At 38.1% G+C, this 27,497-nt stretch overlaps 1 protein-coding gene across 2 annotated transcripts in view; it reads left to right on the top strand.

Moving 5' to 3' along the window:
• The window catches only part of LOC131592567 (vezatin-like), a 51,248-nt gene extending 45,756 nt beyond the window's left edge, over positions 1-5,492 (top strand). For both annotated transcript variants that reach the window (XM_058864127.1, XM_058864126.1), the window contains exon 12: positions 3,222-5,492. In XM_058864127.1, the coding sequence (XP_058720110.1) occupies positions 3,222-3,793 (572 nt within the window). In that variant the 3' untranslated portion in view covers positions 3,794-5,492. The remainder of the gene's footprint in view (positions 1-3,221) is intronic.
• Positions 5,493-27,497: the final 22,005 nt, after the last annotated feature.

Here is a 27,497-nt window from a genome sequence, read left to right as displayed (position 1 = left end):
TAAAACTGGCAGGAGTTTGTCTTTTCCTTTTTCTTATTTTAATTTCTTCCTCTTAAAGACAGGTTAGGAAAAGCTTTGTAAAAATTTTCATGTTCTATGTTATGAAAAACAACCCTCAAGTCTGGCACCATATCTAAGGATTCTGCCTCTGGAAGTGTCTACCAGAAAAATGATCATGGATTGCAATTTTTCAGTAACTTACTAGGAACACAAAGTAACAAAACATACCTATTGTCTCTTTTGACATCAAACCATCAAAAATATCTCTTCTGAACAATTTTCTTCATTCTATCCATTAAGCTATAACTGTGGTAAAAGAGATCACTTGACCATTGGTACTGATTTCTCTTCTAGTTGTGTTAAAAACCCCCAAGACATCAATTTACACCAGAGTTTGCACAAGAGTAGGATTTCTGTATTATCCCTCTGGTGTTAGATATGACACTGCACAACTCATCACATAAATTTCTTCAAGTTTTCCTTTCCTAACTGTTGGCGAAAGAAGTGATCCTACCTCCAGGTCAAGTCTTGAAAGACCTAGTGAAATTCTTGCAGAAAGAGTTTTTGTCAGGAGAACTTGCCTAGGATATTTCCTTACCTAGAGCAGCTGATGCTTGTCCATATCAGCATATCCTCAGGACATCTGTGGCCATAGCTGGAAGGAGTCAGCTGACTCCTGTAGTTGGCAGTAACTGTTCACCAGAAAACCTTTGTGGCTCATGTTGGTTCCTTTTCTTTTCCATGCATAGTTATTTGGTTTAGGATTAGAGATAAAAGGGTGAGGAGGGAAGAAAGTATGATTTTCTCCAGCTGCATAGGACTGATCATTGATTATTTCCATCCTGTAAAAACCTGGAAAACATGAGGCCAGTTCATGAAAGTAATTAATATTGTCTCCTTTTGGCTCAGATTGTATGTGTCTAATCTGACAGACTGATACGTACACCAGAAATAACATCTTTTACTGTTTTTTAAGGAAATACTTCAATATTTCTTCAATAGAAACACAAGTTAGTAAATGTGACATCATGGACCTTGGCATATTATGTTTTCATTTATCCACACACAAGTCAGTCCTTAAAGAGACATTTATGTCTCCATAATGTTCCACATTTCTGACTTGCCTTATCTTGAAGATTGAAACACAGAAACGTTTATATTCTCTCCATTGGCCCAAGCCAATGGATGGCCATGATACCACTTTTGCATAGTCCTCTTGAATCTTGCTTTTACAGGACAATCAAATTCCAGAAATCCTGTGTTTTCAGAATTCTGAATTATTCATAATTTCTGATTATTGTGGAAAAAGTTTCTGAAATATTCAAAGATTTTAATCTGTTAGTCGAGGCACCCAGCTAGCCATTCTGACTTGTCCTAACGAGGACATGAGGGTTTTTGGTTTGTTTAAGGAGGGGCTGATGAGGGTTTCCACATAAGAGGTCAGCTCCAAAAAAATTGATATGTCTTAAGAACACAACATGAAGTCAATTGGAGATGATAGGTTGGATTCCAGAAGAAAAAAAATACCATCTTAGCAAAGCACTAGACTAAAGCAGGTTTTCCAATGGCCAGTACCATGGTAATACTTCTTACAGTCTGAATAGTAGGTACTTTATGGGAGTGTAGGTAAGCTTATGTTTCTGGTCCTTTGGCCTCCTGTTGAGCCACTACATGGATGTGCTTTTGAAAAGGTCTGCAAAGTTTTTAGTAGCTTCATTTCCACTTGTCAAGCACTGCAAAACAACTTCCTACTGCTGCAAAATCACTTACAGCCTTTCCCTAACCTCTCCCCTTCAAAAAAAAGTTCATTCTGTCAGTAGTTGTGTTGTATCCAGCTGTTTCCCCTTCTCCCACCTTATCCATACAACAGTTGTTATATAGCTGATTTATCAGATTTGGAAAGCCATGCTCTCAAAACTGATGAATTTCACCCTGTTTATTCATTTGTCAACTCAACAAATTGGCCAGCTACCAATCTCAAGTATCTATTTATTTTTTGAGAAGTTTTGTCTTTCAAAGTATTCTTTGGAGGCAGCAGTCAAGAAGTTTGCTCCCAAATGATAAGACTACTGTGTATATTACTGTCTCTTCAGTAATAAGTAGCAGATATAAGGGCAGAAATAAGTAGCAGCATATTTTTTAAGAGACAGGGAAAGAACTACTCCATAAACAACTGAGATGAGTCTGGTGCAGTGCTTCCTTTTTTCATGTAAGGTTTTAAAGCAAACAGTACGATACACATTCAATGCCAAAGTGTTTCAGCGTGCCAGTGACAATAATTATCAATGTAACAACCATAATCATGTGCCTGCTTTCAGCTAGCTAAAGTGAATATTACTGAAATAGGATGCAGTTGATAAATCCTAATACCGTAAATTTTGTTTCCCATGAAAAGTTTGTGTATTTCCCAGAGTTATTTTCATCTCTGCTTACAGGGGTAAAATCAGAATGGAATTAGAAAGGGAAATGCAACTTGGGAATCTGCTGTTGCCGCTCTCATTTATATTCGTGCTGCTACTATAATGGAGCTACTGCAGTTTAGGGAATCTGTTACTTGGAAATGGACATTATATCATTTTCTTAAAATGAAAGACATCTGTTCTTCAAGGAGGGATTGTACCAAGTTACACTAACCCTTAACACTGGAAGGAGAGACTTCCTGGCAAGCATCCCGTTGCTGGCAATGGGACTCGCTGCTGCTACTAACTTCAAGAGAGGCTAAATTAAACCACACTTTACTTGTGAGGACACTTGACCTGACTGTGTGGATATGTGTTGTGTTTGTATGTTGTGGTATACGAAATCAGATATTGCCTATAAGGACTTTTTCATGTACCAGCTGCCTTTAGTGAATTAGGTAAACTGTTGTTCACAAGAAGACAGTTAAATCTGTATGCAGTACAATAGTTTTACTTTGGTTTTGCTTTAACACTGAATTCATCCTCTGTGTTTGATGCTGGCTTTAAACAACATCAATTTTGTGCTGTCTCTTTGCGCCACAGATTTTAAGGAATAGTTACAAGTAATGGTCACATTTCACTTCAGCTTTGTGATTAGAAAACACTTTCATTTTAAGTTTTGGTGTGGGTTGTGTTTCTGTTGCTTTGGGATTTTTTAAAGTAATTTTAGCCCATATAATCTTGCATCTTTTCAGGCAAATAAATTATTTTTATATAGCAGCTCACTTTTAGTTATCATTTAATTTTTTCCCCCTTTTTAAGCTGCAGTGAAACCCTTGTCTCCTGTAGAACCATTGAAGCTACTAAATAATGTGGAATCACATATGAATTCAGATACAGAAAAGCAGGACTGCAGCCAAAGTTGTGATAAATCTGAAGAAAACGATTCTAATCCAGAAGTGAATACTGCTGATAAAAGCAGGACAGAATATTTGTATGAAGATCCTGAGATGGAGAAAAACAAAGACAGTACTGCAGCTAAAGATGTTTCTACAGGGGCAGAAGAAAGAATGTACTATCACTGTGAAGGGGATGCTGAAGAACTCAAACCGAGCAGTGTGGATGGAGTAGAGGCTTCACAGCCTCCCTCTAAGGATATATTACATTCAAAAATCAAGGAAAGGCTGGCCCAGCTCCACATATCAACAGATTTTAACTTCACATCTGGTCTGGCTGCACAAGTTGCTGCCAGGTCTTTCGCTTTTACTACAATGCAGGAAGAGACTTTTGGAGATGATGGGGAGGAGGAGGAAGAAAAGACACAGGAGAATGAAGACCTTGTGGAGAACTGTGAAAATGAAGAGAGAGGCTCTGAAAGTGAAGGAAAAGTATAAGTCTGAGCTTTTTATTAAACCAACTTTATTAAACCAACAGCAGGCAGTTTGATGGAAAAAAAAAAACTAAGGTGGGGGTTGAAGCTGAAAATACTGGATGGAAAAAAGGAGACCTAAATATAATACATCGTGTTCCATAAGACTGATACACTAAATAGGACTTCTAAATATATTGAAATTTTGCAGGTAAGAGAAGTTTAGGCTGCATCCAAAAAAGAGATGGCTGGTCCCTTTTTAAGATCCTAGTGAGGGGGGTTAGAATTTACCTTTGTGTTTTCTGTTTTATTTATTTATATTATAGTTTCTTGTTTCTAAAAAGAAGGAAAAATGTTTTGATTTACAACAGACTCCATTTTTTTTTCTCTCTGATTCTTTTGTCATGGTATCAGTGTTTGTTCCAACAAAAAAAAGCCAGGACATTTCTTTTGGAAGAACCTGAACTGTTCCCTGTGATCTTCCCCCACCACTTTTGTTTCACTTCTTGTGTCTGCAGTGTGTTGGCTAAGCCACGATAGGCATTTGTGATTCTGCGACTAGTGATGTGGCACCCAGCTAAAATGTAGAATTTTAAATAAAAACCTGAAAGAGCTAGTATTTGATGTCTCCTGGGGTATGGGGCTGAAATAGTATAAAGTTCATCATGCTTCATATTAAAGTTTATTTAGAATTTTATGAAGGGTTAATAAATTATTTCTATCAGTTGTAATTCATGTTAGAGAAATGTGTTGTTAGTAAATTTTAGGGAAGGTTATAAGCACACCAGTAAGTACTATAGACATCTAGAACCTATCTGTTGGATTGACAGAGATGAGAACACCTATTTATTAAGCCAGCTATTAATTGTTTGTTAACCTTTTGTAAACTGAACCTTAATGTAATTGTTTGATTTGATATAATGATCAATTGTACATTTTTGCTTATGTCCTGAAGTAATTTTCGTAAAGGAAATTATCTGAGAGCTTAACAACATGCTGCATTTTGTTTGAACACCATAGTTGCTTTTCACTAATGTTCTTTCACTTTTCCTTAGATCGTGACTTTAACCTGTGGGATTAAGAATCCATGAAAGAACTACAGTTGTGTGTTTTGTTTCTTGTAACTTAGTTAACTGATGATGAAGTCTGGATGTCTGGTATGAGGTCATGCGAATTCCTTTTTTATCTCTGGTGGTGTTACAAGGAGCAGGAAACTGATGCTCACCTCACAGAGGAGCTGCTTAATGGTTTCATTGCCCTCTCTTCCTTTTGCTCTCTGACACAAAATGAAGCAAAGCTCCCGTGTCTCTAATGGCGAGAGCATCACTTCCTTGTGTAGAATACTCTACTTGGACCCAGATACACTTCCAGGACAAAACACTGCAGCAGTTACTTAGAGTATGTATTGGGTTTTGCAGATTCTATAGAGTAAAGAGTTTTTTTAGATGCTGGTGGTGCAGAGCAAAATCTTTCCTAGGTTGGTGTTGTGGAAAGTGGGGAAGGTAACGCAGGTCAGCAGATTAGGATGGAACTCTTGACGGTATGTCAGAAAACAAGTGTTCTCTTTCAATTCCCTGGCCTGTATTAGCGATTTTGCATGAACACTGTGAAATATGTGGACTTTTTCACAGATGGTAAAGAGGTAAATATCAATTAATAGAGAAGAGAATATGACTTACAGTGTTCTTTCACTGTATAATGCCTGTCCTCTCCTTCACACACAGGTTTTGGGAAGAGAATGTTTTGCCAGTTTTCATTGACCAGTAACACTGTGTTCTGTGCCCTTTATTTTGTGTAAGTGACTGGAAGCTGAGTGGTTGATGTCTTGAGGAGGTTGTAGAAAAAATAAAATAATCAGATGCTTTTCATAGTGTATTCAGAAGATAAGCCTTCTCTTAGTGGTAGAGAATATTCTTCTGTACTAAAGATTAGGCTGAGGTGATGAAACACTTTTATTTTCTCTGTGGAAAGCAATTTTTTTTACCAAGTCTAGAACAGCTGCTTTGGATAGATTGTGTTTGAAGCATTGGCCATGCTTCTGAAGAAGTCTTCCTCATTCTTGACTTGAGATCCTCAAGTTCACAAAGTGCCCAGATATTTTTTGTTCCTAGCTAATTGTTCTGACAGCCTAAATGTATCTTCCATTAATATTTTTCCATGAATTTGTCCACCATCATCTCATGATCTGATGTTGTGTATCCCAGAAAGGGTACTCCTGACCTTTTTCTGTGGGATCCAAATCATATTTTACAGTGTGTATGGCTATGATACCAACTTGGAAATGTGATCATATTTAGGATATGAATTATCACTGTGCACACAGTTTCAGATGAAGTCAGTAGTAGCCTGAGTTGCATTGGTACTGAAATCAGTGACAGATCTCACATTTATATAAACTGCTATCTCTTTATTCCTTTGCTTCAGTCCTTAGTGAAAATCCTGGAGAATCTACGTTGGTGGGTCACTTGGGGCCTAGTAATCTTGGTAATGAAACTGGCCTAAAAAAACCCATCCATCATGAGTTGTTCATTTCTATCCAGCAGATGTGTCATCATGGGGTTTTGTGGCCGTGTTATAAACCAGTTAATGAGTCCACTTGGGTCAAAAATGCACCCTTTTTTAGGCTTTTTTGCTTTTCACCATTCTTACAGCAGCAATGCAGTAACAGCAGTTACCTACAAGCACCTGTATCAGCACATACTGTGTTGCTGGCCTGAGACTCAGGATTGCCCACATTTACATTATTGGCAAAGATGGTGTAGTGTGAAATTACAGCCTTGACATTAGGCATGGCTATGATCAAACGATGACTTTTTGGCAGAAATCCTGATCCTAGTTTGAAAAAAAAGATTTTCTACAAGCAGTTTAACTGATTTCCATGGTCTTACTTAATGCAGTTTTAGAAGTTGCCCATATGAGCACCTGGACTCACTTGTTTTCTTTGCCTCTGATCACCTCTGTATAAAACAGCCATCAGGTCATTTATTTTAATCTATTTAATATTCTCCCTGAAGAAAAATATTGCTGTGTACAAAGCACAAAGCCTGACTTCTCTTGATTTGATAACCAGGTTTCCTCTATGTATGTCATACACTCTGTTATGATCCAGATTTCCTCATAATTATGTCATTTGAAATGACTGTATATACATGCTGTAGATTCCTTCGTGAACCTGACAGACTTTTTGTCATAATTTATTACTGCCTTTAAAACAATGTTTATGAACACACCGAAGTGTGCATTAGCTCTTATGAGTTGTCTTAATATATTGAGCATGTCAAGGTCTGAATGCTGTTCTGTGTTCTTTGGCTCATTACCCGAGATAGGGATTTTTGTGAAAACAGAACATTTGCTTCTTAGAGCTTTGTAACTTTTTGAAACGTTTAGCAGGAAGTCCATACTAAATTATGGGTTGACAAAGAATATCAGCAGCCAAAATCCTTTGTGAAGAGCAGAACTAATAATAAATGCATTTTCCCTATCCCATTTCCAATTAGTAGTTCTGTGAAGTAAAGAAACAAGTACAATTAACAAGGGTTAAATAATTTCTTCTCCATCTATACTACCTGGAAAGCATTTCAAAGACAATACTTGCTTCTTGGATTGGATTGCAGTCTAACACTACATCTTTTTATATCACTTCACTTTACAGCTAAAGATCTAGGTAAAGACTTAAATCTAGGCAAAGATCTGTGATAAGAAAGTGACTTGTCCCTTCTGTTAAGTGTATGTTTTCTTGACAGAAATTAAACGGTTGTATCATGGAAGCAAATGTAGAGAGTTACAGATACAAGAGCATCTTTGAAATACAATTAAATGTGCCTCTGTCGACTACGGGCAAGATTTGCAAATGTGAAGGCTTTGGCCTTCAGTCATAGAAATGAAACCGTTTTACTCTCAGCAAAGGATTGCTGGAAATCACTGAATCTTGTGCTTAGACTTCTAAGTACAAGATGGAAGCTGGTAGAGTAACCAGTTTTACTGAGATTTTAGACTTTGTCCCAAGCACACCTGTCTCTGTGTGACTGTTTGTTACAATATTGGAAATTTTAATTTTTTCAGAAGTGTCAAATTTGCAACTTTCTCATTAATTTGTTTGGTAATAAAAACCCAGTTATATGGTGGACTGTGTGGAGTTGTTTACCCACACTGAATTTTGTGATCACATAGGTTATCCCTTTCTTCTTTTTTTCCTTTTTTTTTTTAACAAACAAGAGGACAAGTATACTAAACTGCTCTTGTCCTTTAAACTATTTTGTGAAGGGTGGCTGTTGTGCAAATGGCTTGTTCCCAGGGCTAATTGTGTTTTAGAATTAACAGGTTTCATACTATCTCATCTAAAAAGCAAGAGTGTGAGAATGGCACTTGGTCAGTATAAAGGGCCAGGCTGCTCTGGCATCTTGCCTGTGACAGGGACTAAGCAGATGATGGAGAAGACTATGTGTAGTGATACTTCTCCAGGCTATTCCTCAGCAGTTTCTGGCTCAGGGCCTTCTTGACCCAGTGGTGGTGGGTGTCAGCTTAACAGGTTCCGATGGAATCCTTTTCCGTAGATTTGCTCAGACTCGTATTTGGTCAAATATTCCTAGTTCCAGTGCTAGCATGTGGTCATCTTTATATTGTCATTACCATCTTGTACACACGAGAAGATTTGTCAATAAGCTTTTTTGATTTTCCACTTTCCTCAGTCCTTCTGCAGAGGTCATGTTTTTCTGCCTTTTGTTTGCCTTCCTTAGAAATCTCTCCATTTTTGGAGGTATAATGACCAAAGTGTGGTGCAGTGCTCCAAACTAACCTCAGGAGTGCAGAGTACAGAGTAATAATTACCTCCCATAAAACACCAAACCATTCAAATATATTTGAGTCCATATAGAAAGAAAAATCTTTTCAGATCTTTCAACTCTAGCTAATAGGATGGCAAATGAAAATATTTGGTCTGATGGAGGAGAAATATTTATTCAGTGTCAGCAGGATTTGGCTGGACAAAGTTTTTCTTTGTTAACAAAACAAAAAGTTGTTAAAACAAAATTATCTTCCAACAGCTGCCACCTGGTCTAACACAAACTAAAGATGCCAAACAGTTGTTTAAATTTCAGCTTGACTTTTCAGGGCTTTTTTGGGCTCTGATGAATAAGCATGTACTGCAAAATACGTTATCACACAAGAAATGTGGCAGTGGATATATGGATATCAGAGATCAGACTGAAGGCCTGTGTGGTTAATTTTTAAAATGCATGGTGGTGTGCTTTATTAATTTTCTCATTATATTTAATTCCCTCCTGTATATGTGTTTATTTTGCCACCTTGGATTTTAAAGGCTAAAAAATGCATTTGATGTATTTGACTTGGAAATTGGTGCAGAAATCAGATAAGAGGTAGTGGTAGTGTAAGTGTGGTAAGACACAGTCACAGCTAGGGGTGAAATCTACCTCCCATGAACTTTGCTTTATAGATGGATAAAGTAATCTGGGTTGAGCTACAGCTGGATATGAAACTGTTCTTAATGTGCTGCCTTCCCTTTCACACTGTCATGGCTCAGGTTATTGGCAGCTTATCAGAACACAGGGTGAGCGCAATGTTAGTCCATGTTACACTTTCTGAATTGAACACAGGATTCTGAAAAAGTGACTACAATTTAGTAGACAAGGAAAAAGTTTCGCTGTTACGAAGTGGCTTATTGTAAAAGGGTTGAATGGGACCAAAACTCGAACACTTTTATGTGATCAGCATATTTTGACCCTTGTACCTTCTCAGCTTTAAATCTTAAAGGCCTCATGGACAGTTTGCTTTAGGGGATGCATTTCTATGGCAGCTTAAATAACTTCATGGCCATGAAATCCCAGCCCCTCATCTAGACTGGCTTTTGTAACCACTCAGTGATTTAGGATATGGATAGATAGGACTGGAAGCGCATCAGTGCTTTAACTTGCAGTTGGCTTCCTCAGTCCTAGTGAGGATGATACCACTCATTATTTTCCTTACTCATTGTGATTCCTTTTGTTGATGTTGTTATTCTTGAGGCCTAGGCTGCCCAAGACCATTTGCATCTTATTCCCCAAAGTTTCTAGGAACTGTTTATGATACTGCCAGTAAAACTGAAATTACTGTGCCTGGTTTTTTTCTACTTACTTGTTTCAGCCTTCTGGACCCTCTGACACCCATGGTCCTCTCCCTTTACTTTTTACTTTACTACTCTTAAGAGGTTCAGGTTTTAAAATAACACACAAAATCCTTTTACATGTATTTGTAACAGGAATAACTAGATTTAGAGTTGTGTACTGACTTTTTCACTTGAGAACTGAAACAGCAGGCCAGCACCATAATGGGGAGCATACAGTTAAAACAGAAATAATAATCTATAGCAGCTCAAATTTATACCACGCTCTTGGTGTATAATGGCTCTTAAAAATAATTGTGACTTACTGAAAAACTTTTTAAACTGCATTTTAAAAATAACTGCAACTCTAGTACAAGGTCCCCAAATAAGTGTCATTAGTTGGCTTGATTTGTGCTCAAATCTTAATATTTAAAGATTGCTTCCTGACCTTCTCCAGCTGCATGGATGAGAACTGAAAAAAATCTCAGATTTCCAAAAGAGAGAGTGACCAATCCTTTCCGTTACTTTGTGCTATTAAAGAAAGGTCCATTCCTAAATAAACAAAAAGGGAAACATCAGTGCTTAATATCTTCAGTAGCCATTACTGACAGAGAATCATGCATTTGATCTCAACAGAAGCACCATAAATGTGGACTATTTATAATGTTTTGTATCTGTGTTTCAATAATAATAATAATAATAGGCTTTAACTGTTATGGGATAAAAGCCAGAAATCTACAAACTGTCCTGTAGATCTTTCATCCAAAGGCACAGCTGGTGAAATTTAAACAAGTTCATGTTGGCTGTTCCTGCACTGCTCACTATGACATTGTAGTCCAAGTTTTTCATGTCCCAGTGTAGGTGTTCACGGGTGGTCTGCAGGCACCTGTGTGCTTGAGTTGCACAAAGCTTGCAGTGATCACAGAACAGTGCTGAGTGAAACCTAAATAGGAACAGGATGTTTCACAAGTATTTTGGGTTTATTGTCTGTCTTCCTCTATTGCAGCATCCATGTCATATACAATTCCACTCGTGAACTTTTGCCTTCCTGCCTTTCCTTTTCATAGGCCCCAGTTGGGGAGGGTTTTATAGTTTGTTTCTCACCTACAGGACTATCTGTAATGCACCAGGTAAGTTATCCCCAAAAGAAACCTAAACATTGGTGGCCAAACTGCAAAAGATAGGGGCTGGGCTGAAGAAGCTCTTCTGGTTTGACCACCTCTTCAAAGTGTTCTCCTGAGGTGGGTGACCACTGGAGTGCTGAGCTAGATGTGATGACTCTGCAGGTGTCTTTCAAAGCTCCAGTTTTTACTAGGTCTGTTCTTTACTCTGATTGTCTCTCTCTTCCCTCTTTGCTGCCTTCAGCTCTTCTCCGGTATGTTGTTGCCAGCTGCTGAGGAATTTGGCCACTGTTTTCCTTCAGTTCAGAGGCCTTTGTCTAAACTTTATGAAATGATAGGCTAGAGGGAATCCATGCCAAGGTGCTGCTGTGCATTCTCAGTCATAAACTTCTAAACAGAAGGGTTCTTAGGGCTGGTGCAATGTCTGTCCTGACATTCCTTCCAGGAAGCTTTGACCTACATTTCAACCTGGCCTCCTATTTCTTCCTGGACTTCAGAACATTCACTCCCAGGAATTTCCTTCCCTCTTTAATGATTATAAGATGGTAATGCCTCCTCAGCAAGACTGACCCTCAAACACATGTTCCTCATTACATGAACCTTATTTGTTCTTTTCTACAGGAGGGTGGCACAGTCATGGCTGAGCTGCCTTCCCCTAAACAAGCTTGCTGCTTTCAGCAGTAGAGGCTGAACACGTACTCTCCAGCTGCTGTGCCAATGTGCTTTGGCTCCACAGCTGCCTGATCTTGAGCTTAGGAAGCACTGGGATCTAGCAGTTGTGCTTAAACCTTTCCCACTGGTAAAGAGCATGTGTTTTCAGAATACAAGTATTACTAAATCTCCCTGAATTGAACAATTTTGAATTTTTATTGAGGAGCATAAACAAATTATATCTTAATTTAAGGGGTTTGAATAAGCTTTATAAATATATATGTATCTATATATATACACATACACTCACACACACCCCTTATGATGTTAATATGTATTGCTAGGTATCCCACTGCAAGGCTTGTCTAGCAAAGAGGTTGAATTTTTCTCATATCAAAATATCCAGTTACTTACTTGAAAGGTAAACAGAAACTTAATTCCTGCTATCCAAAGGCAAAAGAATTGTATTCTACCAAGCAGTCTATGTGGAAGTATTTCAAACCTGATTTTACATATTTTATTAGAAGAGCTGCTTCGCTTCATTTTCACTTATCAAGGCGTTGCATCTGAGCTGCTCTTTCAGTGCCTGTATGCCCATTTGCCCTGTCTTAAACATGTAAACAAATACATGTTCCTCAACATCTTCTGTTTGCTAAGTCTTAGCATTTCCCAAAACAGGGTCTAAAGGCAGCATAGATTGCCAAGGAACCACAGGGAAGGGAAAGAAAAGAATCTTGATAAGCTGCTGCTTAATTGGCTAATAAATGAGAGCTAAAATGCTAGAGGAAATGTTCAAAAGAGCAAACTGCAGCAAGAGACTTCTGGCAGGGCTACAGAGAGAAATCACATGATACAGTCTGAATTTTGCAGACACTGGGAATGATCCACAATTTCTTGTCCATGTGGAGACAGGAAACACTCACCAGACTAGTAGTCTTCAGCAGCTTTTTTAAAAAAGCCTCTATTTTATCTACGTTTCATTTCCACAGAAACACTTGGTGCTGCTGTCTCAATCTGCGTGTAATCAATCTCTGCATCTCTTCCTTTAAGTTCTGTGTGAAGTCAGCCTCCTTCCTTCCACTGCAATGAAAACTTGTGTACTTTGGCTCTGTGGAGTCTCCCCTGCACCCGCCCTGCCACCTGCTGATGCTGCTTTAAACACGGTTCATTCGAGGAGGTTTAGATCAGCAGGTCCTTAAAGCAGGTGTGAAGCCTGGGGGCTGGCTGTGCTAGGGCTCCAAGATCTCAAGTTCTGGGTTGGATGTAGGCAGTAGCAGGAAGACATTCTTGGATGCTGACCTTGTGTTGTGATAGGGTTTCCTGCCTGTGATACTTTTATAATTTATTTTGTTTCTCTTTTTTGTACTTTCATTTACCTCCATTCTTTTTTCCATGAATATGAATCAGGACCTGAAGTGGTTTTTACATATTTAATTGTGTACATCACCAGGGTTATTTTTAAGCCATTTTAAAATTTGTGCCTGGGTTGCCCTAGTTTCAGAAGTAATTTTCTCAACTATAATGCTAACCACTTTTAAAGTCTTTTTGGTTGCTATTATTTCTTCAGCATCTGTAATAAAATTCTGCCTTACTAATGCCTGTATCATTTTTTCTCTTTATCCTGTATGCCTGACAGTTGCCTAGGTGGAGTGGATGTGGCTTATCCATCCTCCAGTTAGTAATGATTAAATGGAATAGAGAATGCTTATACAGGGATGCAAAAATGCTGTATGAGCACTTTTCTTGATTTTTAATACAGAATTTTAGTTATAATTCCACTTTCATCCTGAAGATTAAATTAACTTTAAGCAATCCTGGCAATAGTTTCTGCAGTATTTTTTTGCTGACTCCTTGGTTCAAGCACTTTAGTAATGAGCACTGGTTACTATTTTCTGAATAAGTGGTTACTGAAGAAAGAATGTTTTTCTGTGTGTCATATGCTTCTCATTGTACCTTCCCATGATCCTTCAGAGACCTCTGTGCTGTGGCAGCTGTTAGCAAAACCCATTTTAGCATCACCTAAATGCCTGTGTAGGTGGGGCTTTAGGAAGAAAATAATGTGTCAGTTGAGGATACTGGTAGCAGGTAGATCTTTAATCCAGAAACAGGGCTTAGGTGCTCTGCAGTAGATATATTCTACTATATTCTATAGTCTCCTAAGAGACAGCCTTCCTTTGTAGGCTTCAAAAGTGACAAAGGAGTGGCAACAGGGCAGAGTGGCTCCTTTTATCTGGAGCTTTTTGGTTCCCTCTTAATGCTTAGACTTTTGTGTCAGAACTTACCAAAGGCTGCGTTCTGCTGCTGGTAGGAGCAGCACCAGGAGGCTGATGTGCACCCCCTCCTGTGAACATTCCCTGATCTGGTTTTAGGGTCAACAGCTATTGAACACTCTTCTCACTTAGGTATGACCCACTCTCACCTAATTCACATCCCCAGGAAGGCAAGGTTAAAAAGTTACTGGGAAGAAGGGAAATAATTTGATCATGAAAGGCAAGAGGTGAGGGAGGAGTATTTTTTCTTATCTTTTGAATCTTGCTGCCAAATTGATGCATAATTCATTGTGCAAAAGTTCTTGCTGTTTGCTGTTTTCAGGTTTGTGTGTTTGTTTTCATATTGAATACTGAACAGATCCAATTGCTGCTGTTAGAAGGAGATGTCTGTCTACCAAAAAGGAATCCATAATGTTTTCCTTTACTTGGAGACTTCTGGAATGCTAAATTGCCTGTGTGTATACTTCATAATGTACCATATGCAAATATCCTTCAGGAATTGATACCACACTTCAGTCAGTATTTTCTATGTTAGAACTGTATGTTTCCTATACTGCCAAGAATGTATATATATCTATGAAGACTTAAGATTGTATCTTTTTGAGCAAGCCTCTTTCTTCAACCACCTGAAACTTTCTTCCTGTTTCTCAAATTTTCTGCTAATTTATTAGACTCTTGTGTTATATTGTGTACTTTTTGTATCAGTTGTATTGCTGTATTTCTTCTTTCTCTCATTAAAACCTGTTCTTCTCATCCTTCTACTGTGCTGCTTCATATTCAAAGTACTCACACCATACCAAGTAACCTGAATCTAGTGTAGTGGGTCAGCGTGAGGTGGATCCAAACCAGTCCTAAAAAGCCAGTCATTCAGACTACTGTTATATTGTTCCACTGATCCCAACATGTAATCTGCTGTATTGTATTAAGCTTAATTTTGCAGCATAGTCTGTACTTCTATAATATAGTAAAGAAGAAACCTGGAATGGACTCTCAAGGTATAAACAAATGGACAAGACACAAAAAACATACTGAATGATGAAGCCCGTAAGTCTTACAGATGGTTGTTTCTGCGTACATTCACTAAGGTACTGGTGGGCTTCCTAGGGGAAGGAAATTTTGAGGAGAGATTTGTAAGAGGATTCCAAGGGCTATTTTTTCCTAAAAGTATGGCCATCAACTGAAGTAAGTCAGTTATCTGTGCCATCTCCATGCTTAATTCATCACACAGGTAAATGAAGGGGAAAAAAAATAAATGCAGATTAGGACCTGTTTGCTTACTTCCATTAAGAAACAGATAATTTACAAACAAGAAAATGCTGTCTCACAAGAAATCACTCCATGAACAGATAGAGAAATGACATTGCTTTTTTCATCCTCCCAGTGAAAAGCAAGATTTTCAGTTTTTCACTGATGCTAATTCCTTTTTAGAAGTGCAGTATCTCCCCTAACCTGGAGCTCTCAGCAGGATATCTTCCCCACAGAATGATGTACAGGAGGAATGAGTTCCAAGGTCCTGTATAGTGGACCCAAGGTATTGAAAGAAAGGAAGTGAACAGAACATGCAGATACACCTGTGTGTTGAGTATCTGGCAAATTTTGAGGCTAGGAGACCAGCTGGCAAGATGGGAAAATACCAGAAGCTTCTGCTCTTGGAAACTTAAGGATGAAGTTAATCTCATCTTCAGCAGCATCTTTATAATTATGGTAGAGTATGTGGAAATTGCTGTGTCACCTAGCCTTGGTTTTCACACAGCCTCTTCAACACCCTCTCCTTCATTAAAACTATTCATGTACCACAGCTGCACATGAAAGAACCCCATGGAATGTCCCAGTCCATTTAAGGATTTCTTGTCATGGTGTTGTGGTAGCAAGGAGCAGAAGCACACAGAATAATCATGCTGGTTCTGACCACGCCTGACATGGGTTATACGTAGGTGTAAAGTAGGCAAATGCCTGTCTGTGCAACTGCATACATTTGCTATTTGCTTCTAAAGCTGCATTTAAGGATGATGCCACGGTGGAAAATATTAAGGAAAATTCTAGTACAGAGAACTAGCACAGGGAATTTCACAGGCCAGTGTAGCTTTTTGAATCACTCGCAGAAGTGTTTGCAAAAACACCCAGCCTAAAGCTGATCCGTCCAGACCTCAATCAAGAGCACTTGACTTGGAGAGAAAGCATGGTAGGCCAGTAATTAACGTGTTTGAAAATGCTATTGTTAATTATCTGTTATATTTAATCCCTGACTTCTCTACCACTCCAGTAATTGTTTTGTGTGCACATGAAGTGACAAGCTTCCTTCAGAGATGAATGGACTGCAAATATGTGCCATTGTTTGATATAAATGAAATACATTGTTCTATTAAGTTAAAAATAAGTCTAAGAAAGAGACTTTCCATACCTGTCTAAGCTAGCTGAAAGCAGCTCAGCAGAAGACTGCACAATTCATTTTGGCCTATATTCTGTGTGCTTTGTTGTCACTGTTATCACTTGCTTCTTAGCTATTAACAGTAGCTTAATAGATCATCATCATTGCTTGCATGATGTATTGGTTAAATCAAGAATGGAAGACTCAAAGAACCTTTGCATTCATTCCAGGCACTTTGAAGTTTCAGTTTGATTACTGGCTTGCATCAGCTTTAAATTGAAAATAATTACATGGTTCCCAAAAGCCACGTAGTAAATAAATTGCAGAAGTTACAATTATTTCCTTTTCCTGCCTGTCTTTATTTCTGCTTTGAAAACTTCTATGAGAGAGCAGCACATGCTTTAGCTCCTGGGAATGCTCCTCCAGGAGCTGTATGCTTAGTATGAGGATGTGAGGTATTTGACCATCTCCTGCTGTTTCTCTAGATTATGTTTCTAAAGTTTCCCTGCAACTATTAATGAGGTGAAGAAGCTTATTGCTAGAAGACAACTGGCTAAAGTAATTTCTCCTTTAATTGCAATTAAATTTTTATGAGAAGTGCCAAAACATAAACATAACAGCCCATGAAACAAGTAAGTCTTGGTTAGACATGCACAAAGAAACGGGATGAGCCAAGGACCTCTCTGTCTTTTTTGTTTCCTCCTTGACAGTAACTACCAGTAAATATTCTGTGACTCAGCAGCTGGGTTTAGACAGCCCAAACTGTTGAATGGGACAGGAAGGAATATATACAAGATGGAGAACTTGTAAACACACCAAAAATGTCCCAAGTACTTTGATACTGAGACTGCTGTACTTGCTGCTCTGAGTCACAGTGTTTTATATTTAAGAAAGTAAACAAAGAAGCCAAAGGTCTCAGAATGAAATGATTAAAACCAATGCTGATGGAAAGTAAAATACCTGAACGTGAAATCACTTGGAAGTAATCCATGTGATAATCATTCTTTGTCTTAGCTATTTTTAAGGTCTTCAGTAGACTGCTTGTACCCATTGATAATAGAGTTGGCAGAAAGCAGCTTTACTTGGATGTACATCTGCCAAAGAAGAGAACAAAAAATTGCTGAATCGGCAAGAGCAACCTCTTATTGTAAATGAAGATGATAGATTCTAAAACAAAGAGGGTTGTTAGGTAGCCTGACTTACAACTTTATTTTGGCTTTCAGCTTTCACCTTTCACAACTTTTTTTGTATAAAATATTTTATTTTATTTAAGAATTAAAACTCAGATTCTTCCAGTCCTTCCAAGATTTCCAAAGAGCATATGGGAGTGTACAAAACAACATTTTGCATGCTGCTTCATGCACTACCAAAACCCACCATCCATCCTGGTAATATTTCAGTTTTGGTGTATCATAATATGACATATTTGAAGATGAACACAGGAAAGTACCTTAGACATACGGGAAAACAACTGTTTGTTTGGGTTTTCTCTTTATATGTTAACAAAATACTTTTCTTTGATTTGTTGTTGCTGTTGTTTTGTGTTTTTACCAAGAAGGAGTAAAGTAGGATATCCTGCTTCTAAACTTTCGCAAGTAGCAATGAATTTTCCTGTTTAAATACTGTATCTCCTAGGAAACTTTTCTGGAGAAGAAAGGTGACAAAGATTATTTTGACAACTGATTATAAACCTATAGGAATTAACTAGTACCTTGATATGCAAAGCCCTAAGTTTTCAAAATGTGGGCAAAATCTGAAACTTTAGCAATTTTTTTCTCCCTAGAAAAGTGAATCACAAAACTAAAGCAAATTCAGAGCTGTTCAGAAAGATCCAGAAACATTTCCCAACTCTTATTTCCACAGTTTTGAACTTGATTTTGATTCTGAAGTAAATTTCATGTCGTCTTAACCATTTGAATGTTTCCTGAATCTGGTATTTAGATTTCTGTCACATTATGACATTCTCAACAAAGTAGATGAGCCAAATTCTGTTTTGTGCTAAAATTCTTAAACAAGTTTGGTTAATAATGCATTTTGTAGTAAGATGTCAATAAATGAAAGGAGGCAGCCTTCTGGATTTTTAGTGTTTCTATTCACTTCGGATTTTAGTCACAGTATCACACACTAGTCTATGTCCCCAGATTCAAAATTACCAGAGCAAGTTCAAATAAGAGAAATAATTTTCCGACATATTGCAAAGACTGTTCCACACAGATACAACATATGGATGATGTCAGACTTTAGGCTTGAGAAAAAAGCCTGCTGAAATACTAGATACAAGAAGAAAGGTGAGAACAATAGCCTTTTCTTGGTCAGTGATGTAGTTGGGCTGGATTCATGCTGACATAAAGGCCCATGTCATTGTTCTGGCAGTATAAAGGAGTCTTTGTTTCAGAGAAAATTGGCTGAATTGAATTTGAAACTGTAAGGATCATTTAAGCTGATGTACTATCCAAAGCTGCTTGTGTTGTGGGATGTTCCCAGTATTAAACAACTGGAAACCTCTGGCTTACTTCAGTGAAGCTCTCAGCTTGCAGGACTCCATGAATACTTCAGGATAATGCATATTCAAGCAACAATGGATGTATTATTCACTAGAAGGAAATCCAGAGGACCACTGAATTTCCTTCATCTTACACTCATACAGGTATGAGTGTATGTAATCTGTAATATAACCAGTAATGAATGTAAAATAGAACACTGTTTTTACTTATGGGTAATTGAGAAGAGGAAAAAACATATCATGCATTTTTCAGTTTTATATGCAAAAATTAATATAGCATTGTTTTACTCAACTCTGAAACATTTTTCTTTCGATTGAGTAACATTATTCTCATTACTATGAAGAGCTTTATTTACCTGTGTGAGAGGAACACTCAGAGCAGTGCAGATTTGGACATGATGAACAGTTATATAACATAATACATGTCACAATATGGTAAAGGTCCTCATTTCTCTGTCCTCTTGTTTAAATTCACTGCTGGGAGCTGTGTCAGCATCGTAACAAAGGGAATCCTATAAGCTGTCCTTGGGGTAAAGTCTTAAGTGTACGTCAGCAAGTGGAAATGACACCAGCACTTGGCTTCAGCTACTGATTCTCTGGCTACTTGGACTCTTTTATGTCTGTGTTCTTTCCCTTAAGGCAAATTCTTACTCATTTATTCTAACTTTCCTGACTTTTGACTTTCCTATTCTTATTTCATTCTCTTCCTCATATCTTGTACTATGGTTCTCTCCTTGCTTTTTTTCTTTTTGATAATGCCTCATCCTGCTTCCCATAACTTCCCCTTCCCTCCCCTTCCCTATCATGTTTTTCATGACACAGATCATCCAGTCTCTTAGTGCTCTGTCCCTCTTATCATTCTCCCTCAGTTCTGCATGTTCTTTCCTTGCCTATGGTTGGAGCACAGAGAACATGAGAAGAAACCCCCAGCCACTTCCAGCCCAGCATACCACCTCTGCTCCATACACCAGGGATTTGCACTTTGGCTTGGTCCTCACGTGTAGTGTTGTTCAACTGAACCTTTCACATGGATGAGGAAGCCCCACCCAACCCTGCTCCCATGTTGGCTTTGTGTAACCATGGCCATTATCCTACTGCCAAAACGTGGTAGGGTTCACAGTGGTTGTGTTGTTTCATTTGGAGCTCTGACAGCGTTTCAGTGTGGCTAACGATAGAAATGATAACAAGCAGATAAGGAAGGAACCTTCTGCCACTGTGGAATTGCCTACAGAGGGCTTTGCAAACTGCAGTGGTGTTCTCTGATATGTGTGATCATAAATGTACAAACTGAAGAGACTGATAAAGGGGTAGATACCTCTGTTCCAAAAATGAACTAATACATGAATGCACACTGCATTGAAATTTTTCTAAGTGAATATAAATGAGAAGGCTACCTCTGCCTCTGGCAATCACCATTACTGTCAGAGGAATGTAGCCCTTTCCATTACAATTCACCTGGTTGAGTCTGTGATGTTATGACACGGAGGAATTTCATTATTCTGACCACCATAAGCAATAAATTTGTGCCTTCAAGCATAAAATTCAAGAATGCTTGAAGCTTTGCTTTGCTCGCATGGTACGTAAATGTTACAGTTAAAGTTTTCCAGTGTTTTTCAAGTTCTTGTCACCCTTATTACAGCCTTCTGCAACACATGACTATCACAGGCTGGCATTTTATGGAATAAAAATTTTAAAATTTTGCCTTCTACAGGATCCCTTTCTGGCTTTCCTCACCTCTAAAACACCGGGAACTTTTAAAATAAGAAGGTTCATTAGCTAGCAGCTCTCAAGGTCAATTTTTCTCAGTAAGTATAAATGGGCATAGAAAAGCTTTTACTCCTACTGGGATAAATTTAATCCAGAGTGTTTTAAACCTCAAGTCTTTAGTGAAAGCTGAGAGATAAATGTGGATGGTGGCATTTTGGAAGGGGGGAGATTTTTTTTCTCCTCTCAGAGCTAAACATAGTTCTGGCAAATAGCCCCAGACTGAAATTCTTGAGAGAGTCATAATAAGCAAGCCAGGGCAAAGAGGAATGTTTTTTTTCTCCCTGACTAATTCTTCCACATAAAAAGGTGAAAGGTCAGAGATGAACTTTAATACTAATGAAATTCTGAACTTCTGTGCAGTAACATGTCAGAACATAAAAAAAAACAACAAAAAAAAGTCAAAATAAAAAGTGTTTTATTGTTGGCAACAGTGGGTTTGTTTTATAAGCATATGTATCTCCATCCTGATTTCTTTTAACCTTTGGGAGAATGGGAACTTTGAGATATGAAATGCAGACATTAAACAATGCACAGTACGGGTTTTGTGAGTTCAGCCCAGCCCATACTATTCCTCTTATGTGCCCTTCTGCATCATTCCAGCTGACTAAAGGAGTCAATTAAGGCTGTCTTCAAGTTATCACAAGTTCTCTTTCCCTAGCGTTTTTTGACCGAGACGGTCATTCTTGAGGTTAATTTCCTTCTTCCTTCTGTCGAGGAATATTTCATATGGATTACCAAACTTCACATGCTCTTATCATAAAAACAATTCTGTTGATTTAAACTGCCCTTTAGAGAGGCAACTGGACAAATTCATATGTGTATGTGCATGCACATTCAGATATTCAATTAGAAAAGGCTTGCTCATGCTGAAGTTTATTTAAATGTAATCACTATAGCTGAAATACATTTAATGAAAGCTTTTTATCTCTTTAGGTTTTGTAGTACCACCCTTCTTGGGCTGGTAATGTACAAACAAGATAGTTGAGCTGTCCTTTTCACAGTATAGATTATCTGTGCTGGTGATGATGACATACAACATTTAATCATCGTGGGGTGTGCAAATAGCAATCTAACCTGTGAAATACAAAGTGTAACTTGTAAATTCAGCAATGCTGGAGTAGCCAAATGCTTATCAACCAGCATCAATCTGCAGGAGAGCAACGAGAATGGCCAGAGCTCCAGCAGATATGACCAATAAAGAAGGGTTGCATAACACGGGCTTGTTTAGCATACAGACATGAAGACTGAGTGCAGGAGTACAATTACTGCAGACAGAAAAAGACATAAAAATATGACCCACTACAGAGAGAACAGTCTGTTCTCCATGTCTATGTAAACAGAACAAGAAAGAATAGGTTTTAACTATAGGAACTAAACCTAGATAGGAAAAACTGCCAAGCAATAAGAGAATAAAGCATTCAGATATATTTTTGTAAAGATATTGTGGCTTCTCTTCTTGAGCAAGAGTGGATTTCAACTCACCTGAGGCTGAATCCCACAGGAAAGAAACAGGCATTTCCAGCATGTGATTCATCTGACCTACTCCCACTGTACACTGGAAGGAGATAAATTCCACTATGGAAGTGCCTGTTTTTCTTCAGGCACTTGTGAAAGAATCTAGAAAATCAATTCAAGTCTAAAGGTCTGTTTTGTAGATATCTACAGCTCCATCAGGACTGTACCATCTCTTGTCTCTGTAATGCCACTGACATAGCTGATTTTGTACTGGTAAAAATGTCAAGGCTTGGTGACTTTTTCAGGTTATTTCTAGACTATGGAGAAAGTCAAGAACTGTCATTACATGCTTGCCTAAACTAAAGGCCTAACTGAAAACCAAATTGCCCGTTCAGTAGGATGACAGTAACAAAAATTTTTTATTGATTAATGCCTGCTTGGCTGAATACTTTGGAATGAGATAGGGAATAATGCAACAGTTAATAAGCAAAGAAGTACACTGTCACCACAAAATAAACAAAATGTCATTCTTAATCAAAGAAACCAAGAGTAGAAGCAGCATAGATTTCCCTCTAAAGGAGGCCTTTTCAAAATACCTTTCAAGAACAATAAAACTGTACAAAAAACTGAGGTGTGTGTTGTTAGGTTCTCTATAAATAGAGGATTCCACATCCTGGGCTTATTTCTTAAACATTACTTTTACTGGAGAAAAATTACTAAAAGCACTGTCATCTTGATTATCTGCAGAAAAAAAATGGCAGAAACTATTTTGAATTCTATTCTCAGAAGACTCACATTCAACTCTTCAATCCAGAAAAGTCCAAGTTCACTGGTACAGATTCCTTCCATGCTATCAATAAGCTGCTGAATCAGCTTAAAGCATTCAACCTGTCTCAGAATGAATGCACTTAAGAAGCTGGCAAAGCTGGAAAGTAAATGCAGTTCTGGAACCCAGCCTTTCTTTATAAAAAGTTTTGGATCTGAAGAATCAGTTGAAATGAAATTAAATGAATTGGTGTAATTTTCCCTCACCTTTTTCAGGGCAGTACTCCATTTTTCAAGGGGAAATCGTCATGAAAACTTCACCTGTAAAGATCCTCATGCTGATAAATTATCTTGGCTGGTACAACCAGTTATAAATGTGTACTGCACCTTATCACTATGCTGTCTCCATATTTTCAACCTAGACTCATATAGGAACAGCAATGAAAAGTTACCAGTGGATTTAATGAAATTTTGTTATGTTCCCCATCTCAGACCTGCATGCTAGAACACTGGCTGGCAATGGGGAAGTTTGGGATTGGTTAAGGTCTGACTGGATTCACCTGATCTTTTATGGGAGTCTGGTACATATTCATATCTTGGGGGACAAAACCCATGGATTCTCCTACTCTTCATCCCAGGCTTTGCATCTATGCTTGGATGGCTGATTTCCCCACAGATACCTGTTTATAGGTGTGTATGGGTTTCACAACCAATGGCAAATGCAGCAGGTGTTACTGAGGGCAAACTTTCTCCTCTTCCTGTTTTGTTTCCTTTAAATTTTTCCTCTTCTAGCTTCCTCACACATTTGGTGAGCTTGTGGCTGGTTTTCACACTTAGCAGGTTGCCAGTGGCACAAACCAGGCACTCTGCTGCATGCTGGAGAGGTCTCTGTCATTGTTTGAGATAAATGGAGAATTGGGACTAATGGGCCAAATCCATCTGTACTTACACTAAGTGAACACTAAGTAAGTAACTTTCACAGCCCTTGTTGCTTTCTTCAAGCATAGGAACACATTTCCAGACCCATGGATATGGATTAGACCTCAAGTTGCTTTCCCCTCTCCATCACAGCATGGTGTCAGTTTGACATGCTCCAGAAACTGGAAAATGCAGTTTTTGAGAATTGTGCTGCTAGAGGTGAGTCAGTCACATCCAGAGGTGATTATACATCTAGAAATGTAATCATTTCATGGCAGTGCCCCTCAGCCAGCTCTTACAATATTTAACCATTGTTCCATGCAGTAGGGCACTGATGGGGGAAAGAGGTATCTCGGCTGAAGTTCATTCTTAAACTTCTAAAACACTGTTTTGCATGGGTGTATGCATGTAAGGACACTGTATTTTATTATGGTAGGGTACATATGTTGTCCTTGTTGTTTCTTCACAAATAGTTCATAATTACCAAATTGCAAATTACACAGAAAAGGCATCTACTTTGGAAAAAAGAGGAATGAAAATCCTATGGGAAACAAAAGTGCAGGAATGTTTGGCGTTTGGTGGTTATTTTAATGCACCTCAAACAGTGCTTTTGAAAAGCCGCTTCTTGCAAATGAAATGTTGGTTCCCTTCTGCCTCCTGCCCCTAAAACACACAGCTCCCTAACATTTTGAAAGCATGGGAATTAAGTCCTGGCTGAAGATCTTTAGATGGGGGGCAGGGGGAGAGAGTGGGATTGTCCATATGGCAGGAAGTACATGCCACAATCAGGAGAAACAACTGCCCCAGGGAGCAACTACGTTATTGTGATGCTTCTGTAAAACCATTTCCTTGAGGCATCCAAGATACTATAGAGAAAGCTGTCTAAAGGCAAATGTTTAATATCATACAGCATTTCCTTCTTGCTTAATATGTTCATTAAAGCTTGAACTTAATTCTTTTTTTTTTTGAGGCCATGAATTCCTTCTTTTAAACTCACTTGTATTTATTTAGCTGAACAATAATTTTATAGGAAATTAAGGATGGACTCTGTCCTAAGTGTACTAAGGGTAGCCTTTTAAATCATTAATCACGGGGACAACTGCGTTTCATTTTGAAGGGTTTGTTTTCCTGATCATCTGAGGAATTTCCAAGGGCCAGAGGAAATTAGTTATCTGCCTCTAGAAGAAAGTATGTAAAATTAAGGATGTTTTTAATATTTTACACAGTTTGAGAGAGATATTCCCTTCCTGGGAACATTAGTTTTGCTTCATTGAGACTTTACAAATTAAAATATATACAAAATTGTTTGATATATGTTGCCAAGGATGACTTCAGAGGTAAAGAACTTTCTTCTCATGAACTCTGTGAATTTTCCTCCCTAATCCTAAAATTTTATCCCAATTAAAGCAATAACCTTGCATATGCTGGTATAAAAATAGATGTGCAGGATTATACTAAAGGCTCATTTAACTTGTCCACCATCCTGTCCCTGTGAGTGGCTGGTAACTGGAGGAGGAATGGAACAACATTTAGAAGAAAATCTTTCTTTTTGTGATATCAGCCATAAGCAGTTAACAATTTAGGGGACTTCAATTATCAGGGGATTAACAATGGAGGGATTTCCTCAACCAAAAGCTGTGTCTGGGCCATTGCTTTTCACGGCTGCCAGCAGAGCCAGCCCTCAGGAATGTATCTAATTCCATTTTGAACACTTTTGGCCTCCACAACATCCTGTGGCAAAGAGTTCCACAATTTAATGATGTGCTGTAAGAAAAAGAACATCCTTTTGTTTGAAATCTGCTGTTTATCTCTTCCTTGGTGTGTCTGATCAGTCTGTGTGTTCAGAAACAATCAATAATTATTTCTTATCCCTTTGCCACACCATTTTTGCTTTATAAAGCCCTCTTATCTCATCTTATCCTCTTTTGTGAGCTTCTTTAGCCTTTCATTATACAAACAGCCATTCTATATTTATATCAATTATTGAGATGTGGTGAAGACAGTCATGTGCTGTATATCAGAATCTCAAGAATATTTTATTTACCCTTTGACTAACACTGTGCTTGCATTATAAAGAATGATCAAAACTTTTCAGGGATTTGTCAATGAATGAGTCTTAGATTTCTTACTTCAGTGTTAAAAGCTATCTTTATGAAGAATTCTGATTCTTTTTCCCCACGTAAATTACTCTGCACTTAGTGACTAGCAGACTAATTTCATACAACAACTGATTATCAATTAGTGAGTATTGCTCAATGCTTCTGGAGCTGTCAATAACAAGCTTTGAACATTCCAGACAATCAAGCATGACCTGAAATTTTGTCATCTTTGGCACATGACAAATTTTTCAGAAAGACAGAAAAGGTGAGTTGTAGTCTACCCTAAATGTAGTGACTTCATTCTTTATGACTACTACTTTTAAACTGCTATCAGGCAAGTCCCAAATCTTCAGCAGAGCCTGTGTTGTTGTCCAACAGAAAAGTACCATAGCCTATTTTAGAATCCAGAACTTCTGAATATTATTTATTACTTTGCTTTAGAGCTCCTCTGGAAATGACTGTGACACTTTCCAATTTGTGACTTCTGGCAGAGTTGCATTTGACAGCTTATCCTTCTTCTGGTATTTGCAAGTCACTACAGCATGCAACAACACAGGAGAGCTGGAGCTGCTACTTCAGGCAGGTTTCTTTAGTGCCCCCCTATCCTCGGTATCCTGCAGTATGGCTTTGGTCTAGTGTAACAAGCCAGTCCTAGGAAACTGTTCTAACTGCTACGGCTCTTGGTAGGTTAAAGCTGCTCCAGCTGAGCCTAGGAACAGCTGGGTCAGTCTGTCTGGAATTGCTTAAGATGGGTTGAATATCCCCCTGGAAACAGCAAAGAGAGCTCCATTTGTATGGGATGTTCACTCATCAGCTGAAAGGCCATAGGAGTTGTAACTAAGTGAAGTTGGCTCATGGGCTGATTATTTAGCATCTGAGAGACATTAGGAGTGTTGATAGGAAGGACTATTAACACATTCCTTCTAAAAACAAACTCCACTCTTCCTTAAACAACAGTTAGTTTCTTGTTGAAGCAAAAGAACCAGCCACCTTGCCTTTACCATTCAGCTTTTAAAACAAGTAATTAAGACCATGCTGACAGGCTAATTAGGTTTCAGCTTTTACTCCTCATGCATCTTTTGTTTATATATGTATCAGAGGAGGACTAAAATCGAGCATATACTGCTGTCTAATCTTTGTAGCAGTGAATTACAGGTAAAGTAAAAGTAAAAATGACAAAATATGCAGAAAAAAACAAACTTTCCCATATATGAGAATGTCTTTAAATTATTTCAAAAAGTAGTTTGTAAGCTGTTCTAAGGATTAAATAGCCAGAAAAATTGCATGTTATCATGATCTTTCTTTCAAAACTGATAAATTATTTCCATATGGGAATGCAAAAAAGGTAACATGGGACAGAATCAAACTGCATCTCAGTAATTTGTTACCTGAGATACTCAGAGCTGTTCACAATCATTTTCATCAGCTGTGGGTCATTCATATTAAAGCATGTCCTCTTAATGAGTTTGTACAACAGGCCCTCAGTTCATTGTGTATTTTATGGAGTATTTTCTCACTTTGTCTCCTTCAGCCTTGTAAACTACATGTAGTAGTTTTGGAAGAAGTTTTAGGGTTTTTCCCTGCATTTTGGTTTTCCTATTAATTTATCTCACTTTTCCACCAGAGAGGAAAGACGATGTTCCTAGTGTTAGCAGAAAAAAAGAAACTCTGTGGTCAAATCTTCTCCAGATACGTGTTCTGTGGCGCTATGCACA

This window comes from Poecile atricapillus, chromosome Z, assembly GCF_030490865.1.
Source record: "Poecile atricapillus isolate bPoeAtr1 chromosome Z, bPoeAtr1.hap1, whole genome shotgun sequence".
Classification (NCBI taxonomy): Eukaryota; Metazoa; Chordata; class Aves; order Passeriformes; family Paridae; genus Poecile; species Poecile atricapillus.
The sequence above is the reverse complement of the archived record's forward strand: the minus strand, read 5'-3'. Positions and strand labels throughout refer to the sequence as shown.